The following is an 18,499-nucleotide window of genomic DNA, read 5'->3' as shown; positions in this document are numbered from 1 at the left end:
GCCAACACTACGACATTTCTCATATTGTATAAAGCAGCTGTGACAGTAACGCTGGTGGTCTACTCGACACATTATGTTAATTATTATTATGGAGCACAAAACTCAAAGATCCACCAGGGCCATATTGGTATCTATACTCTCATGACTTAAAGTTGAGTAAGTGATAAATACTCCCTCAAGATTTTTTTTTGAGTGGAAACCATAGATGGCCTGTGGTCGAGACTGATACAGATTCTTTGCTCCACACACTTTTAACACTTTGCAACTTTTTATCTTAAAAGAAAATTTCTGCAATGGAACTCAATGCTTCATTTTGTCTGTGTGTACTCTTGGTTGACATTTGGAATTTGTAGGTTTAGGTTGTATTGAAAGTCAGTAGTTATTCTGTTTATCTGGTACTTGTAGCGCTGATGCTTTGGAGTTTATTGTTGTATATTATAGTTCTTTGTCTCTGTATTGTATTTGTTGTTTTGTTTGTGTGCTCTGTGCTCTGTGCAAATGACACATAGTGCCTGTTTTCTGTCCTGAAAGAGGGATCACTCCTCTGTTGCACGTTCTGAAATTTCTCCCATTTATTTTTCTCAGAAAAGTGTTAAAGCCCAGCTGAAGCTGATTGAGTTGTGTCTGCTGTACAGACTGTAAAGTCCTCTCAGATGAACTTGGCTTACATGAATAAATTGGACTTGACAAACAGGAGCCTCCAGGGTAATGCTGTAGGCAACACCACTCTTCTGTATGTGATGTAATACTTTTGAAAACCATTAAAAATATTGTTTGTGATGGTAGGGTTGTCTAGTGGTCAGAAAATGTGGTCCTAAACAAGATGACCAAGGTTCATGCCCTGCAGCTGACCTGTGTGTGCCTGTCATTAACTATAAATGCTCTGAAGTACAGGAGATTACTGGAAGAAATGGCATTACGGGAGAGCAAGTGAAGGACACACACACACACACACCCCCACACACACACACCCACACACACACACACACACACACACACACATACACACGTGTGTGTCATCACACGAGCTCTCACGCAAGCCAAAGAATTGTTCCCATGTGCTGCAGACCTCTATGATTTGGGAAGGGTGCGTGAGAGCAGCAAATGATTTGTAAAGTTTAGAGTAATATAACCAAAGGGCTTAGTGATACAGCTGTGGAAGAACCAGAGAAAAGGGAAACAGAAACGACTGTGAAATTGGTCACGCTATGGAAAAACACACATTCTTCATTCTAGCTTTCAGTTGGGAGTTTTTTCTCTCCTACTTTTTCTAAGAAGTGGACAATTGAGACGATTACTCACTGTTGTTTATGTCTGTTCATGTCAGTGATTCAAAGGAAGAGCTTTAATGGACTGACAGATCTATTCACTAGACTTGTACAGGGCAGACAGGTCACACCACAGCCTTTCACTTCTCGTGGTGACTGGGTTGAAGTTGGTTACAGTCAGTGCTTTTTTTAATGTCATGAATCTGTGAAAGCATGAAGGGGTGCTGATGTCACTAATGCTGCTGTTATGTAGTATTTTGTAACTTTGATGAATAGCATAGTCCAAGCTTAAGATGCAGTTAATCTATTTTATTTTTAGAAAGCAATCAATACCATAGACTTTATAAAAATAATGGATGTAGCTGCTGTGAGTCACTCATTGGTTTGTGGATTCCCATTTTAAAGCCTCAACTCTGGCATTTCGGCCATGATCATCTTGGATTTTTTGAGCCAAAAGTGACCAAATTTGAATGAGAGGATGGTGCTGTGGAGGAGCGAGGGGTGGATCTGACTTATAGACTGCAGCAGTGCCTGGCAGACACACCCTTAATTATGCATAATCTTAAGCTGTTATAAAATTTTACTGGGTGTATTATGTAAAAAATCAACCCTGTACAGTTGCCATGAATGGGAAACTCGGCTATAGAGACAGAAAATGTTATTTTTTACCAGGCTGTGAACATGTTAATGTCTGTGGTAAAGGCATTTGAACATGGAGGTCTGTGGGGATTACCTGGCCTTTAGAACCAGCCTCAAGAGGCAGTTTTTGGCACTTCTACATTGGCTTCATTTTTCTGCCCTGGAAGTTGCTGCTTGCTCAATACCTGATATTGATACTGTATCAGCTAAGTTTTCTGGACCATTGTCTTGTATACGTCCCAGCAGGAATATTGGCCTTTATGGCCTATGTCAAAACCTTCAGCCCACTGGGCAAATCCTATCATCATTTCAATTTCATCAGTCATCTACCTGGTACTCCTTTCCCACGAAATTAGCTCTGGTTCTTGAATTGGTTTTGTTCAGGACTCTTGGAGCCTTTGTGCTGTCTAGCAAACCAGCCGGTGTTTCCACCACTTTTGTGGAGAACCATTATAATCTGCTCTTTTTAGTCTGACGATTTCTCTCTTATCTTCTCATCCTTTCTTTTCAACCTGTAGAATATGACACGCCCACTGATGTTGTCACAGTTCGCACTTGAGGTCAAGGAAAATCTGCTATTTTTGGTGCCAGCTGAGAACTAACTTTTTGACTTTTTTATGATGTTTAAAGTCAACATATACAGAGTGTTATACTTTGTACACAACTTTTTGACTTCTAAACCAATTTATTTATGGTTGAGAAATTGTTAAATTGTTCAAAATTAGGTGTGGAAACCAGAATGGAGAACTGGTTCCATGTTGGTGGAATAGGGGAAGGGGTTGTTTCCAGTTGATTTGAGCTAAATTGGACTTCATCATACTTTTACCCCTGTGCTGCAGCAAACTGAGGGGTTTATAGTAAACTGATGACCCTGTCCTGACACTATGTTGTTGTGTGCAAACTGTAACTGAAAATCATCATGGTGACCACCCAAACCATTTCCAGGAACAGAGAGCATGTTGCTGTCAGGAATAATGTGACGTCTGTGGAGCCATCAACCTCCCCCACCCCACTGCTCCCACCAGGCTGGTGTCTGTGGTAAACGTTTTTTACCCAGCGTAATCCTGGATGCACTACTGGATGTTTGAGACTTCCGAGCACCACTGAATGTCTCAGCAGTCGTTGCCAATGCTCTGGTTACAACCTAGAGGTGGTGGCTTATATCCCCAAAATGCTGCCAGCTGTGTCCACCTGCTCTCTCATTACTTTTGGAAGCACAATGAGGACTCGCCAAGGTTCTTTAAACAGGCTGTCAGTGGTGTTTCTCTGCACCTTCAGCCACTTCATCATCTCTCCTCTAATTGGCTCAGGGGATATAAATAGCCATGTGTATCCATCACAGGACTGATTTACTTGCTTCACTTAGAAGGTTAATATAGCCTCGGGGGACCCAAGAGGGGCATCATGTTGCCTTTTTCCTGAAAGCCACTGTAGCAACAGCGGAAACTGACAACTGTATCTGCTGATTTTTGTCTCGTACATGTACTAATATATTTTATGAATTTATTTGTAAAATTTGACTGTTTTCACATAGGGCAAAGTGATGTTGAGCCCAGGTATCATCTTAGATTTTGGATGTTGTAGTATTGTGGTTGTCTCTACCTGGTTTTAAAAGCTACATTACAGTAAAGTGATGGAATTTTCTGAACTTACCAGACTGTTCTAGCTGCTGGATTATCAATACCCACTTAGTCATGATATCCGCATTATTGATGACTATTTATCAAAAATCTCATGGTATAAATAGTTTGTGAAAGCACCAATAGTCAACCCTGCAATATCGTCATAATATTGATATCGAGATATTTGGTAAAAAAATATTGTGATCTTTGATTTTTGCCACATTGCACAGCATCAGCTATTTTCACCAAACAGCTTTGCTTGCAACAGTGTAGAACTGGCTTAATGACACACACACACAAAAAAATATACAATCCATGACTTGAAAGAAAAAATATGAATAATCTTTTCTTCACAAAATGATCTGGCAGTAAGACAACTTGATAATTCCTTATGCACAATAAAATCAATTGCTAAGCTTGTCATTTTCAACAGTGTATTCCTCTTAGAGCAAGAGCAGCAGTATTTGACCCAGCTGGCCCTACAGTCGGCTATAAAACCACAATGACGCAAAAGCAGGAGCCACATAATTTGCATTAAAAGAGAGGATATTTAACCCTTTGCGGCCATAATGAATACAAGCTGTTACATTTAGCCAACACTAGAAAGATTGGGTACTGAATGTACTCTGAAAGTGTGATCTCTCGCTTAGATCAGATTCCTTAGCCGCGCTGTGCCAAGTTACACAATCAGTGCAAGGTGTGAATTCCTAAAAACTCACAATCCTGTACACAGACAGCAGCTGGTTGCCTTGTTGTGGGCATAAACAGATAGCTCTGGTCCACCTGCTTATGATTTCCCAAATAAGTCCTTAACAGGAATTTTTCGTTTACACTCCTAATGACTGCTCTGACATCAAAGGCTGGAAAAGTTAAATGTTCCTATATGTAGCCCCATCACATACACTATACTGACATGTGTATTCAGTATGCATTCTTACATACATGCTGTGTTTATTGCCAGACTTTTTATATCATCATGTTCTGCCCTTCGACAGACAGCTTTAAAATTCTGTCTCTACAGAGTGCTTTAAAATACTAACTTTTAACATCTGGGGGAAATTAAACCCATCATCTGACGCACAGACTCTTATGTGAAAGCATTTATGTTGACACCCAGGTTCAGTGTTTTTTCACCACGAGCCGTGCTCACAGCTGTTGTGTTGACTGTTGCTGGTGGACATGTTACTCATTATGAAGCCAGAGGAGTTCAGTGACCATTCAGCATATTTTGGAGTCAGTTTAACACTTGAAATTGTGGAGTGATAAATAATCTTTCTTTTAGGTGATTCAGCACTTGAAGCTTTTTAAGTTGCAGTAAACATATGACGTACAAAATACCTTGCTTTGTCTTGAGGTGATAATGGGAAAAAAAAAAAGTTTTGTTCAAGCAATGATGTCTTCTAGATTTCTATGAAAGTGCCAGCGCAGTTCTACGTATCTTAACAGAATAAAGACTCTAAGAAATCCACATTTGTCACTCCACCATTGTGAAATATCAACGCGTGGGCTTGGGAACCTTAAATTTAATTACCCGACATCTCAATGAGGCCTTCGTCTATTCAGCTCTGAGGAGCCGCTCAGCTGCTCTCTCCCCCTCTGTCTCTATCTCCTGTGTGTCTCTCTTTGTTGGAGCTGCTTGCTTTAATTGTTACAGCAGCTTAAAATCTGACTGCACAGACATTTTAAGAAATACCTGATAAAAAATACTCAGACTTTTATTCTTAGCAGTATAAAGTATAACAAGTGTGAAATTAATTAAGAATTAAAAGGTGAAAATGCATGCCTATTTGCTTTTTTAAAAAGAAGACCATTCCCACCAGTGTGGTGAGAGAATACTTTTTACAAGTGAAGTTTTCCTTTATTTAGGAAAAAAGAAATTAGTGGCTGTGCCTTTAATCCTGGATGAGCTCGGGTTGATCATTGCATTACTAACAAAAGAATAACACTTGAGATGGAAAATTTTGAAAGCAAGTTTGTATCAGAAAGAGGTCAAGTATTTTCTCCACATTGGCATTTTGGGGCTTTTTTTAAAAAAACGATTTGAGAATAAGATAAGAGATTCGTGAACTGAACACTCCTACATTCTGTTTTATTCTCTCCTTTCTGTGAATGTCCCTCTCATTCATTCACATGTAGACGATACAGTGAGGAATTTTCAAGCCTTAAGCCAATTCCCTATTATCTCCCAACCTAACCATTTTCCTTTCTTGTCCCAAAATACTCCTCTGCTGTTATTTTGTGCCACAAAGGGGAGAAGTTGAGTGGTGTCATTTTCCTTGACTGGTGGGAAATGCTTTGCTCTCTTTTTAGCTTTATTAGATAACTCAGCCTTCCCTGTGGACCTCCATGCCTATGTAAAGGAGTGACAGAGGAGGCCACCCGTCCCATATGCCAGTCTCCCTTCTCTCTTTTTTGTCATATGCACGCAAGTAGTCTCAAAATCAGATCACTTGCTTTTACTGGGTTATGTCACAGGCAAGACAAGAAGAGACTCTCACAGTGGGAGTAGGACAGGGAGGTGGAGGGGAGATGAGGAGATTGGTAAAATATTCAAAGAGAGGAGGCATGTATCTATGAAAATAAGGTTAGGAACTAAAAGATGAAAATATCAAATGAGAGTAGCACAAAGACAGAGAATAAGATGACAGACCCTGGTGATATAATTCACTCATGAATCTCTTTTAAAGCAAGGTTAAAGTGGATACAAGGGCAGACAGAGCTCTTATAGTGGGTCACAATGAAATTAGATATGAAGGGTCATGGATGGAAATTACACAAGCCTCTTACCATGTCACCAAGTGTTTTTTGATTAGGCTTGAATAACTCCTTCCCAGTCATAAGTATAAAAATAGTCACAAAGGATTTTGGAGAAGACCAGCATATTCTAATACTCATTTGTTCTTACCTACGTACTTATATCCCATTTTGAAAATATTGCTCTGAACTCATTTGCTAATAGAGCCACAAGAAATAAAGGAACACCTGCGATCACTTTGCAACACTAGCCTCATTATGTTTTTAAAGACGGAAGTTGTTGCGGTTAATACAGTAAAAAGGCAATTACTAATAGCAATAAATGTTGTGCTCCATGAGATGTTTCCCAAATAGTATTAGAGCCCATAAACCCTCCAGTCAAACCAGTCATTTGTGGAAAATGACGGGCTAACAGAATATTCCTGGAAATATTGCTTCACCAAGCCCTTTTGCCTTCTCTCCTTGGCTGTTTGTTTGGTCCCACATGTTAAATAAACCAACGTAATATTGTGGCAGTAAAACCACTTAACACATCAGCATCCGCATCCTTTGCAGTTAAATTTAGTGGGGGATCACTGCAGGAGGCACTGCAAAAGAACAGGAGTCAGGTTGATAGTTGAAAACAAAACATTCACACAGTACATACCTCTTACTGAGGCTGCTTAGTCTCCTAATCTTGAATAGTGTCAAAATACATATAGAGATTCATAAGCAGGCAGATGGTTGGAGGATACCTAATCAAATATTAGGGCTATGCATAGTTTATTTTCAAAAAAATTCTAATGAGTCAGACTGATGACTACTGACTTGTGTCCGATTGCTGCTGTTGTGCCACCTGTAGGTGCAGTACCATCAGATTGTGCAAGAATGCTCCAGCTTGATATGTGTATGTGTTATCTAAATTTGTTTGCAGTTCCCTTTTCAAGAGTTATGGTAGGTTGTGACAAATACAATGCAGGGGGAAAAAAGTTACGAAAAAAACATAACATTCATGTAGGCTATGTAGAAGAGCAGCTAGCACCTACTTAAAAGCAGAGGGCCAGTAGTTCCCGACTGGTGCAGCGCCGGGGTCCAGATTTCTCCTTACTTATTAATTCAAGGTCCACACAGTTTCATATATTCAGCGTCATACAAGAGTTTGGCCATATTGTCAAGCTAGTTTGCTGTGTCTTTCAAGTAGCTGACCATAAGTCACTTAAACTTCAGCAGGAAATGGGACTTCAAAATAAAAGCTCTGTGCTGGAAATTCACTGTACTTAAAAATGAAGTGTGTTTTTTTACAAACTTGACACATTTACAAATCACTTGTGGTCCACTCAGAATGGAAACGCGACCCACTTTTGGACTGTGACCCATCAGTTGGGAACCACTGCATTGGGCAATCTTGGGGCCCTGCAGGATTTTTTGTGAACAAAAAGATAAGAAATAATAATAAAACAATGATTTTGTGTCTACACTCTATAAATGGCCACATGGTGGTGGTATTTGCACCACATTCAAATGTTTTGTTTTTCTTGGCCCATGGTCAAGACTTGGGTGCAAAATCTAGCTGAAATACATTGAGTAGGTTTTGAGATACTGTGCTTTGAGACATTGTTGGGTGGGTGGTTGGGAGGATGTACAATTTTAAAATTTCTTTCTATTTTAGAAAAAAAGCATTTCTAGTGTGTCTTCCTTGATTTGCTTGCTATTCAGGTAGTCTTATGCTATCAGCGAAGAGATGAGTTGATCTTCTACCATATGTTTGGAAGAGGCCTTGGAAGGCATCTATAGTGTGTTTATGTGTATGTAACCTACAGTTTAACACATAAAAAATGAGCACCATGTTTATATATGTTTTTGTGTTTGTGAGGGCCTTATGTCACATGAGGACAGTCCTGTCAGATTGTGTGTGGGCCGTGGTGCTGAGTCTGTGTCACACTGTGTTCCCGTCTCAACACATTAGAGCTGATCCTCTGTGATGATGCAGCAAATGAAGTGACATTAACGAGAATGAAGAGTAACATTCAGATATACTAATACACACTCTGTATAATTTTATTTCTACTTTAGTTTCCAGCACTGTCCTGAGGTTTGAGGTTGATATGTTTTTTGTTTTTTTCTTCTCACAGGATGCGTCAGGGTCAGCTGACTTTTAGTGGGTTTATGGTAATTTTTTATTTAGATTGTGGTTGACAGACTGTGGGAACTTAAACTTGACTTTAAAAACAGAGGCACACTTGAATATTAACAGAAGAGGTTAGTAGTCCTGTAAAGTATTCCTGTAAAGTAGGGTACCTACGTCATATCCTATTCTTACAGCACTCTATTGCCCACTAGAGAGCTATATGACACATCTATGTAGTCCTGAAATAAAAATGATGGTATTCAACATGCTGCTGTTTTGTATTAATGTAAACTGAACATATCTAGCTTTGGACTTTTTGTTGAAGAAAAACAAGCCAGTGTTAATGTCATCTTGAGCTCTGGGAGCTTGTGATGGGCATTTTTATGCCTCTGCATCAGTGACAGCCATAGCCGAAGGCATTATGTTTCCAATTGTCTGTCAGTCTGTCTGTCCCATTCTCGTGAAGGCAATTTCTCAAGAAGACCTAGAGGGAATTTCTTAAAATTTAGCGCAACTGTCCACTTAGACTCAAGGATTAACTGAATTAGATCATGCTTGTCAAAGGTCAAACTGTGACCACTGTCACCTCACAAAATCTGTTTTTGAGGCCATAACTCAAGAATTCATACGCTAATTATGACAAGATTTCACACAAATGTCAAATAGGATAAAATGAAGTAATGACATTTTTATATCCAGTACCTCAAAGGTCAACTTCACTGTGACATCATGATGCTTTGAAAAAAAAAAAAAATCTCTGGCCATTATTCAAAATCATAACTCAGGAACAGAGGAGACATTTGGTCGTACACTAAATTGGTGACACTAATCTTGGGTGTCCACCTTGAAACCTTGGAGATGTGTGTAAATCAACCATACTTTAAATTGTGTTGCTTCTTTGCAGCAACACCCTTATTTGAAGCATTGTCTACTGTCATGCTACATGGACAGACATGAATGTAAACTACAACTTGGCTGGTTGGCGGTGGCATACAGCTACAATAAACTAATTCTGTTTTTCACTTGTCTAACATGTTATAGACCACTGTTTAATAGAAATTGTCAGTTGTTGCAGCCCTAAGTCTGCAGCCTCTTGTTTACATGTTTACTGTAACTGATGTAAAACCTTAAACAGAGTTTGGCTTTGTTGCAGTCCATATCTTGTGAGATCTGCATGTTTTGGGGATGGCAGTGTTGTTCAGTCTGTAAACTAATTCACAGCTCTTTGGTCAGGCTGGGTGTCACCAGCAGTACAGACCTCGGGGCCACTAGCAGGGATTTTAGGCTATTGTTGATACCATTTTATACCTTAAAGGCTCTTTTTTTCTCAGCACATGACCCAGGTGCTCAGTGAATACAGTTTAGTATTTAGACACAGCCTAATGAAACATGACTTACATGTGGGAACCCACCAGAAGCATGACTGTGACCCAATTTATTGTTCACACCCAGAGTAAAGAAAACTAGGCTACGAGGGAGAGAAAAAAACAGCTGAAACCAAAGGAATATATTCATGCTTTGCTTTTAATCACTTAATAGAAAAAGTATTTCAGATTTTTTGAACACAATATACAATATAATACCATACATTGTGTGAAACATTTAATAACCCACCAACCGGTGGACTTTAACATATTATTGACAATAAAAAAACCCATCTCTCATGCAGATAGTGCTAAATCTGGCTAACCATTTGGACACAACTAGGACCAAAAAAAGCTTGAACATAGATAAACAATGTTAATACTGACAAATTTGAATTTCAAAACTGCTAACAAGTTTGGTCAGAAAGAGTTCACACATTAGCACAATCAGTTACATAACGATCATGTTTTGTTGTTAATTCAGAACGATTCACGTCAGTGCCGGGCGTATTGTAGCATGCTACCAATACCGTCCCCATGTTATCTACTTTTACATGAAGTGCGTTAAGTGTAAAAGGAGACAATCGCTTTGTGTTTGTCCATCGAAACCTGTATCTATCTGGCCTCATATCAGCAATCTGCATTCAAATGCTGGGTGGAGAAGCTTAGGTTGTGACAAGCCGCTAAGAGAAAATAAGCTATTTGTGTACTTTTGATACTGAGCATTGACTAAGCTTCTGTGTTCCTTAGCTAGCTTGCATGTATCCTATATCCAAGCTATGCAGTTTAACATGTCTTCTATGTCCGGTTACCAAATTGCTGCAGTCAGATGAAAACCTTGTAGCTTCAGAAACTCAGTTGAGCCAAAATAGTTTTCCATCAGAGAAAATGATCTAAGAAACAAAATGAGGGCATTGAAAGTCCTCTGTGCAATAATAGCTATTGTTTAAGAAGTATAACTAAGCTTGAATTTAAGAGAGAGGAACTTTTCAGAAATGAAAAAAATGTGAATTAAGATTTCAAAGTGATGCCAAGGTGAGAACATTTTTGGTTTAATATTCATGCATAACATAAAGTGTTTCATTTTCTTGTGACAATAGAAAGGCTATTTTGGAGTTACAAGGTTCTCATATGCCAACAACAACATGTCTCTTTAGCTGCTGCTCTGCTGGGCACTCAAAACATTGTGCGAATATATACTTATATATATATATATATATATATATATATATATATATATATATATATATATATATATATATATATATATATATAAAAACAATATATAATACATATATAAAAAAGACTCTAATCCAGAGTCTTCTACACATTAGACACCACCACTTCCAGGTAATGCAAGTGCATATAAATTAAAATAGATTTTACACTGAACCAGTATTTCTTATTTACAAGCTTAAAGTATAGAATAAATACACACTGTTATAAACAGCAAAAAGGACCAACTTGAGCTCCTAGCGACAAACAGTAGAGACAAAGGTGTGGAGTGATGGGGGTAAGGCCTGATGACAAAGTCAACACATCCAAACACACACACACACACACAAACATACAAAACCTTCCATACGTACATACTGCACACAAAAGATTGCCACTTAAGCATGCTGGAGTGAAATTAGATGAAGTACCTTTTGAGTTTATCAGTAAACCAATATGAAATTGGAAAGATGTGATTATGCAGCTAAAACATCCATAAAACTTTGTCATGGAAGCCACTGGAGCAGAAATGTGAGGTCTGCACACCATTTTCAAACCATATTCAGAAACAAAAGAGGTGTTGTTTTGTCTGTTTTAAAACTAGAGCACCTAATTATTCCACTTTTTTTCAAAAGGGTACAGTCTGCCATGCTGAATCCAGCAATTCCATCTGTGCCCAATCCTAATAACCCAACTGTCCTGGAAACCTGATACAGTGGAGGGGGAGAGGAAAAAAATTCAATTGACGTCAATGAGCAGATGCAGCACTTGAGGGATTTTTTATCGTGAGGAAGAAATAGCCGGCCTGATTGTTTTGGGGTCGTGCCCGTGGAGCCCAGAGGGGTTTGTAAACCATGTGAATAGTGGCGCTGATGAGGGTCTGAGAGCGTCTTTCAGACAGGCAGCTGTAAGAGCACCTTTAATCATCTGGTCTGGGCCTGATTGTAGGGGGGGGGGGGGGGGGGGCTACGTCAGACAGGTCTGGGGTCAGGACCCGTTCTATCTAACAGGATTATTAAGACTGCAGCATACCTGTGGGCTAAAAATAGATTCACCGCTGTTGTGCATTTCGTCCTTGGCAGACTTCATATCTGGTTTTATTATAGATCTAAGCAGCACATTTTCATGAGCTGTTTGTTTTTAGACTTGCTTGTATTTCTTCTGATTTTAGGTTTGAACTGGACCAACCTCTGATTCACACCAAGACAACGACTGGATGCAAAAATGAAAAGATAAAATCGTACAAATTAAATGTCCCAATGCTTTTACACTGAAGATTTAGCAGGAATATCTGATCATAGTGATGCAAGTGTAGGATTTCATATCCTCGCTGAGCAATTTGCATTAAAAGTCAAGTTTTGGTGTGAAAAGATAGGAAGCCCCTAATAGTCAGCAGACCGTTTCAAAGAATAAGAGAGAAGATGATGTATAGAGAGATGGAGTATGAAAATAGATGATGTATTTCAGTGTGACTGTGACATTCATAGACTGATATCTGATATAGAAAGCAACAAACTAAACATGTAGTATGAACCATGAGTGAACATAAGCGTTTGAAATCCATGTGTAAAACATTGTGCTCAGATTAAAAAACAAATGTGAGAAAATGTGCGCATTATGTTGGTGTTAATGTTTCCCTATTCAGATGAGTTTGTCCAAGAGTTGTTTGTCGACGTTTGTTTGGATTTCTCTATTGCCCAATACATGGAAGACTGTTCTCTTTTAAACATACAAAAAAGATTTTGCTCTTTCAGATAAGAAAAAAAAAACATTTCACAGACATACTAGAGTGTTCAATAAATAAAAAACTATTATAAAGACAATAGTAAAAAAGGCACACAAAAGTCCTTTGACAAATGGTACAGGAAAAAAGTAAACACTTTCTCTTGCTATACAAATGTGTCTCCATCAGTAGATCTTACTCTATGCTACTTCTAGATCATATCTGTAAAAAAAGTCTTAAGGTACAAAACTTCTCTCAGTAGTGTCAGTGTCCATTTAATGCCAGTTCAGAAAAAAAGTTACCATTTTCCCAAACTGGCCGAAATCCTTCAAGTTCCACCCTCAGTCTCGCCTGTCCATCCAAGACTAAAATGTTCGCAGTAATTATTTCCTGAGAACTCTGAAGCCGCCTCACTGAAACTGTCCGTCCGTGTCTGGCTTCAAACACCCAAGTGCAAGACGCCCCTGTGCGGGACCAAACTAAGCCCTTGCTTCTGTGGGCCTATTAAAAAGCACAGCTGCAAGAGGATCTCCCCTCTTTTGCCAAAAACTTTCAAATCACAATGTGACCCCGATGATGGAAGCCCTATGTGTCTGTGGGCGACGCCTCGTGCGTCACGATTTCTATTGCCGGCTCCATCATGCTGCCCTCCTCGAGCTCCTGACCGTCCAAATAGTCCAGGGGAGGAGAACGAGAATCTCCTAGACTGTCCTCCTCCTCTTCTAACTCTTCTTCTTCTTCTTCTTCCTCCTCGTCCTCCTCCCCTTCGCCATCTTTCTCTATTCCATCCAAGTCCTCCTCCTCCAATGTGAGCTCAAACTGAAATTTCTCCCCGCCTCCCTGCCCTCCAGTCCCTCCACCATGTCCGTGCGTTCCCTGGTCGTAGAAAGGCGGGGAGGGACTCTGGGGGATCATGCTCTGGTACCAGTTCCTGTTGTCCTCCAATGTGTCCAGAATGTCCTGGGCATCAGGGTGGACCAGATCGGCCCAGGTCTCCCACAGAGGGTGCACGATGTAGTCGATGAAACCCACCTGAAAAGAAATAAGGAGGCAAATTAGAACTGAAATTGAGCTTTGATGTGAATTTACACTTCTTTGTTGGTGCATAATGCAACTTCTACAGTATGTCTTTGATTGCCTACCTGGCTCTTTTCCACTGAGGCTGTGTGTTTATCACACATAGGGCTGATCTCCATCCCCCTTTCCCTCTCTCTGTCTCCCTGGTGGAAGAACTCTTCCATTATCCGATCAGTCCACTGACGATACAGCTCCAGGGACTTGGTGGGGTTACTCAGGTCAGCACAATGCACCATGTTACGCAGCACCTATGATTTATACACAATTGCAATTAAGTAAATCTCCTTATTCAGTTTCTTCCAGATTTTTTTCATGAGAAAATTGGTAAAACCTGGAAACACTGAGCCTCTTTAATATACAATGCAATATCCTTGAAATAAAACAGCCAAGTGTGTTAGATTACTTTACTACAATTAGATTTAAGGAGAAATTAGATTCCTGTTGAACCAATATTTAAGGCTAATTCTATAATCTGCTTTGTTATGAAAGGAGGTCAGTCACATAACAGTTGAATAAATGAGAAATCCTAGAAAAGACCATTAGAGGGAAAGTGTAGTGGGAGCACTTATAGGTAAAGAAAGAAGATTGATGGAGTGAGAAAAGAAGTGACAGTGGGAGCAGAGGTCAGCTGTGTAGAGGGCGGCTAATGACCATTGGCTGAGTAACCTCCCCCAACACTGGCTATTGATTAGAGCTATTAAAAGCTGGTAATAGAGAGGTTGAGGGTTTACAGTATGATCAACCACAAGTGTTTTGTTGTTTTATCCAACACCCACCTGTATCCTGTCGGTGTAATTGTCCAGCAGCAGCACTCCAGAGCTCGTCACCTTTTTGGTCTCCACCATAGTCTTTAGATCAGCTAGCAGACTCATGTGTTTGGACATGTCAGTGGCCAAAACCTGAATAAAAGACGTAACAAAAAACATCCTTAGCATCTGGATTATGTGGACAGGTTATGATTTAAATGGAGATGACAGCAGAGGAGGAAAGAATATGAACTGGGATATCTTACCATGTCGATGACCATCTTGCGCAGGGACTGTCGCTGCTTCTTCGTTAGGTTCTGGAAGATATCACAGTTGTCTTCCTGTAGTAGCTTGAATCCCACAGCTAAGTGATGGTTCTCCAGCACAGACTCATCGTTGTACATTAGCGCCAGCTCGGAATCTGGAGAGGTGTTATAAAGAGATTTTAGTCTTTGTTATGACTACTTCAATTTGGCTATTGAAAGCACTAGTGTATATTATTTAAAACAAACCAACAAATTAACCAACTTAGTCCTGTTAGGAGTAACGTTTTGACTTACTGGTATTAATTAGGAATTGGTTTGATACTCCAGGATGGTCAACATCGTGGATAGCTGCAGCAAAGATGGCTGCCAGGATCTCGAGATCTGTGAAGACCGCCTGTGAAAGAGAGGGAGGGAGGAAAAAAGAACATTAGACTATTTATAAAGCGAGAACAAGAACCAGAAAGAACAGAGTAGTTAATCCATGCCAAATGTTTTCCTCAACCAAACAGCAAGCTAGCTGTCTGCCTTTCTGTTCCCTGTGAGAGAGTATATTGCTGTTTCTGCAGCCTGTGATAGATGCATGACGGAGAGCCAAGAAGAGTAAATCGTGAGCTGAAGAACAGGGAGTTCTGACCTGACTGTATTTCACCAGCTACTCCAACTTAAAGAGAGCTGTGAGAAAATACAAGCAGGAAAAATCTAACAAATAAGGCATGGAGGAAAGAGGGGAAGTTCCCCAAGTAAGGAGGGAAAAGATGATTCAATGGAAGGATGTTAAGCCCTTCAAAGCTGGTGTGGCGATCCAGGAAAGTGGTACATGGGGTGATGTAAAAGCTCACTCCTCTAATTTAGTTTTCCCTTATTTCTGTGGATGCACACTGGTGCCCAAGTGAAAGGTGGGGGAATTTCTTTAACCCCCGAGAGTTGAAAGATATATGCTAAGTAAATAATGTAATAAGACCCTGATCTGAGGTATTAAAATACTTCAATTTATATTATAACTTACATCCAGGGCTGGAGTGGAGAGGAGGATGTGTGTGGATTGGGCTACATCAGCAGCATGCAGGCTGTTGTGGTAGGCCACATCTGAATGGTAGTGATCTTCCAATGTCATCATGTAGGCCACAAACGTATCCACGGGAATCTTAAATGTCTTTAACAGGTCTCGCTCCTAGATAAACAAATTGTGACATTTAGAAAAATGTGTGGATCACTTTAGTAGTAATCAAACAATGAGTATGAAAGTGAAGACACAACAGAATGCAAAAGTTGACTTCATACCTGGAAGATGGCGTACATGATGCAGGTTAGAGGCCGGTTGTGGGAGTATTCCGAAACAGTGAAGATGTTCAGGCCCCACTTGTTGAGGTCCTCCAGCTCCTTTGACAGTAGCTCCTCCTTATCGGTCTTGACGCCGAAGCGGGAGATGCTGCTGCTGGAGAGCGAGGGCCCATGGGAGACCTTCTTGACTCCGCTGATCTGTGTCATCAGCTGCTGCTTCTGCTGCTTCTTCTTCTCTCTCGTCTTGGATGTTGGCGACGGGATCTCCACCTCATTCTGTTTGTCTGAGGGAGAGGAAAAATTAGATTTGTTGTTTATACAAGTGTGGACACTGTGAGGAGGGAGTGGTAAAAATGCCCATTGACCTCATATAGCACAGGAATATTTTAATCTATTTCTCAATAAAAAAAGAGTTCAATGTGTAAGCTGGCTGAGGACCCAGGTGCACTGGCACTATAGAAACACCTGTGGCTGGTTAGCTCCTGAGGGATTTATCAATTCACTCTTTCATTCATCATCTGTGCCTCCATTCATTTGTTCATTCATGCTTCCTGTCCTCCACCTGTGGTCGCTCTCTGAGCTCCCACTGTTCATTCGTCTCTGTCCCTCTGCGCCCCCCCCCCCCCCCATCTCTCAGCAGGTGTCTCACATCTCATCTCGTGTTCTTTTCACTCTCATAGGTCAGTCCATTGACAGACTGTGTGCTGGGGCTTCTACACAGTTAAGGCAGCTCCATAAAGACGGCCATTCAATAAGCTGCCGCATCTTGCACAGCTTTATCAAATCACCTAGTGCAGAGTGGGATTTTTTATGTGTGGTTTATTTCATTTATAAGTCTATGTAGCCACAAATAAAGTGAAAACAAAGTCCAAAAATACATCAAAAACCTGCAAAGATTACATGTAATAATCAGCTGAAAAAATACTGCATAGACAATAAGCCACACTCACACTTTATCCAAAAATATACACAAAAATCACGGCAAGTTTCTTGTAATAACCAAGCAGGCCCTTGTGTTTACTGCACTCACAGAAGAATTGAATGAAATCCTGCAGGGACTGGCTATCGGCACGAATGTGAGCTGCGCACTCATCTATCAAGCCTCGACTCAGCTCATCGCTGGCCTATCAGCCTTCCCCTGTGGAGGGTTATTCAATTACCAGCTGTAATTCAAATAATCACTTTCACTCGCACGCTCTCTTTCTCTCTCCCTCTTTCTCTCTCGCACTGTTTTCTCTGCTATTCTCTCCGTCTCTCGCTCTCTCTTCAGTCCTCCAGTGGTAATTGAGAATGGGGCAATTAAGCACTCTCAGACATGTGCTGCGTGGGAAACAAGGGGAAGAGCAATATATTGCCCTCTAATTTATTACAAGCCATCATTATCGCCACTGCTGTGTGGTGTTTGTGTGTATGTGGCCTGTACGTTTGTGTGTGTGTTAGATCAGATTGTGAGACAGACAAGTTTCTTATTATCTATTTCTAAATAAGTAAGTGCCAATATACAGTAAATGATTTGATACGACTTACAAACTGCTCAGGAGGATTTTAGCCCATTTATTCTAGTTACCATATTCCAGCAGATGAAGTCTCTCTGTCACAGTTTAGCCTGTAATGTGTCAGCTGGTCACATGGACAGTCATTTTTACACCCTCTTATTTCACTTGCGCATTAAGCTCATATTATCCTGGCCTCATCTTAAGCTATTATTCTTTTTTCCCCACTTTAGAAAAAACAAGCAGCTGAAGTAAAACTGTGTTGTATATTGCTCTGTTTTTTCTCTACTTCTCTCCCTTCTCCTTCCCGCTACTTTGTCACCTCCCACGTGTATTTTGATTTCTTCTTCATCCTCCTCCATATGCTTTCCTATGAGATGCAGATGCAGTAGGGAAGGTATGGAGGGGAGACTTTTCGGGGCCATTTTTTCCCCTGAGTGTATTCCCTGAGCGTGCTCAGCTGCTGGCCGATCAAAGGGAATTATGACAGAATTGTACTGCAAGGACAGCTGTGGTGGGGGAAAGGCACACGTGAATGGCCTGCATGCTGCTGGCCAGCAATCCTTAATGGAAAGTCAGAAATCCTTGTCTGAAATCGCCCTCTATGAGAAACTCTGGGATCTTTATTTATCTAGGGAATTATCCAGGCTCCATGAGCACTATTTTACCAGTCAACAGTCTGTCTTTCCATCAGATGTCATATTAAAAAAAAAAAACAATATACTGGTGGGGATTTGTGGTGGATCTAAGAATGACCTCTGCGGAACTAGACATATGGCAGGAAAATTTGATTTCTCTGAGCCTGAATGGACGACTTTCTGAAGAAAAAAAAAAGATAAAGCAGAAACAAGTGCATTACTGACACTGATACTGATCTTAATGGATGTAAGGATTAAACAGTCCTACTGGTCAGCTGAGGCCAAACCAGGCCAGCTGTGCTGCTT

General features: G+C 40.4%; 1 protein-coding gene across 5 annotated transcripts in view; it reads right to left on the bottom strand.

Moving 5' to 3' along the window:
- Window positions 1-9,896: 9,896 nt before the first annotated feature.
- The window catches only part of pde4ba (phosphodiesterase 4B, cAMP-specific a), a 197,923-nt gene continuing 189,320 nt past the window's right edge, over window positions 9,897-18,499 (bottom strand). For all 5 annotated transcript variants that reach the window (XM_033621565.2, XM_033621566.2, XM_033621567.2 and 2 more), the window contains 7 exons: window positions 16,063-16,346; window positions 15,788-15,952; window positions 15,076-15,175; window positions 14,782-14,936; window positions 14,546-14,668; window positions 13,835-14,017; window positions 9,897-13,724 (listed from right to left, as the gene is read on the bottom strand). In XM_033621565.2, coding sequence (XP_033477456.2) covers window positions 13,278-13,724; window positions 13,835-14,017; window positions 14,546-14,668; window positions 14,782-14,936; window positions 15,076-15,175; window positions 15,788-15,952; window positions 16,063-16,346 — 1,457 coding nt within the window. In that variant the 3' untranslated portion in view covers window positions 9,897-13,277. The remainder of the gene's footprint in view (window positions 13,725-13,834; window positions 14,018-14,545; window positions 14,669-14,781; window positions 14,937-15,075; window positions 15,176-15,787; window positions 15,953-16,062; window positions 16,347-18,499) is intronic.

The sequence above is a fragment of the Epinephelus lanceolatus genome, chromosome 6 (assembly GCF_041903045.1).
Source record: "Epinephelus lanceolatus isolate andai-2023 chromosome 6, ASM4190304v1, whole genome shotgun sequence".
Classification (NCBI taxonomy): domain Eukaryota; kingdom Metazoa; phylum Chordata; class Actinopteri; order Perciformes; family Serranidae; genus Epinephelus; species Epinephelus lanceolatus.
The sequence above is the reverse complement of the archived record's forward strand: the minus strand, read 5'-3'. Positions and strand labels throughout refer to the sequence as shown.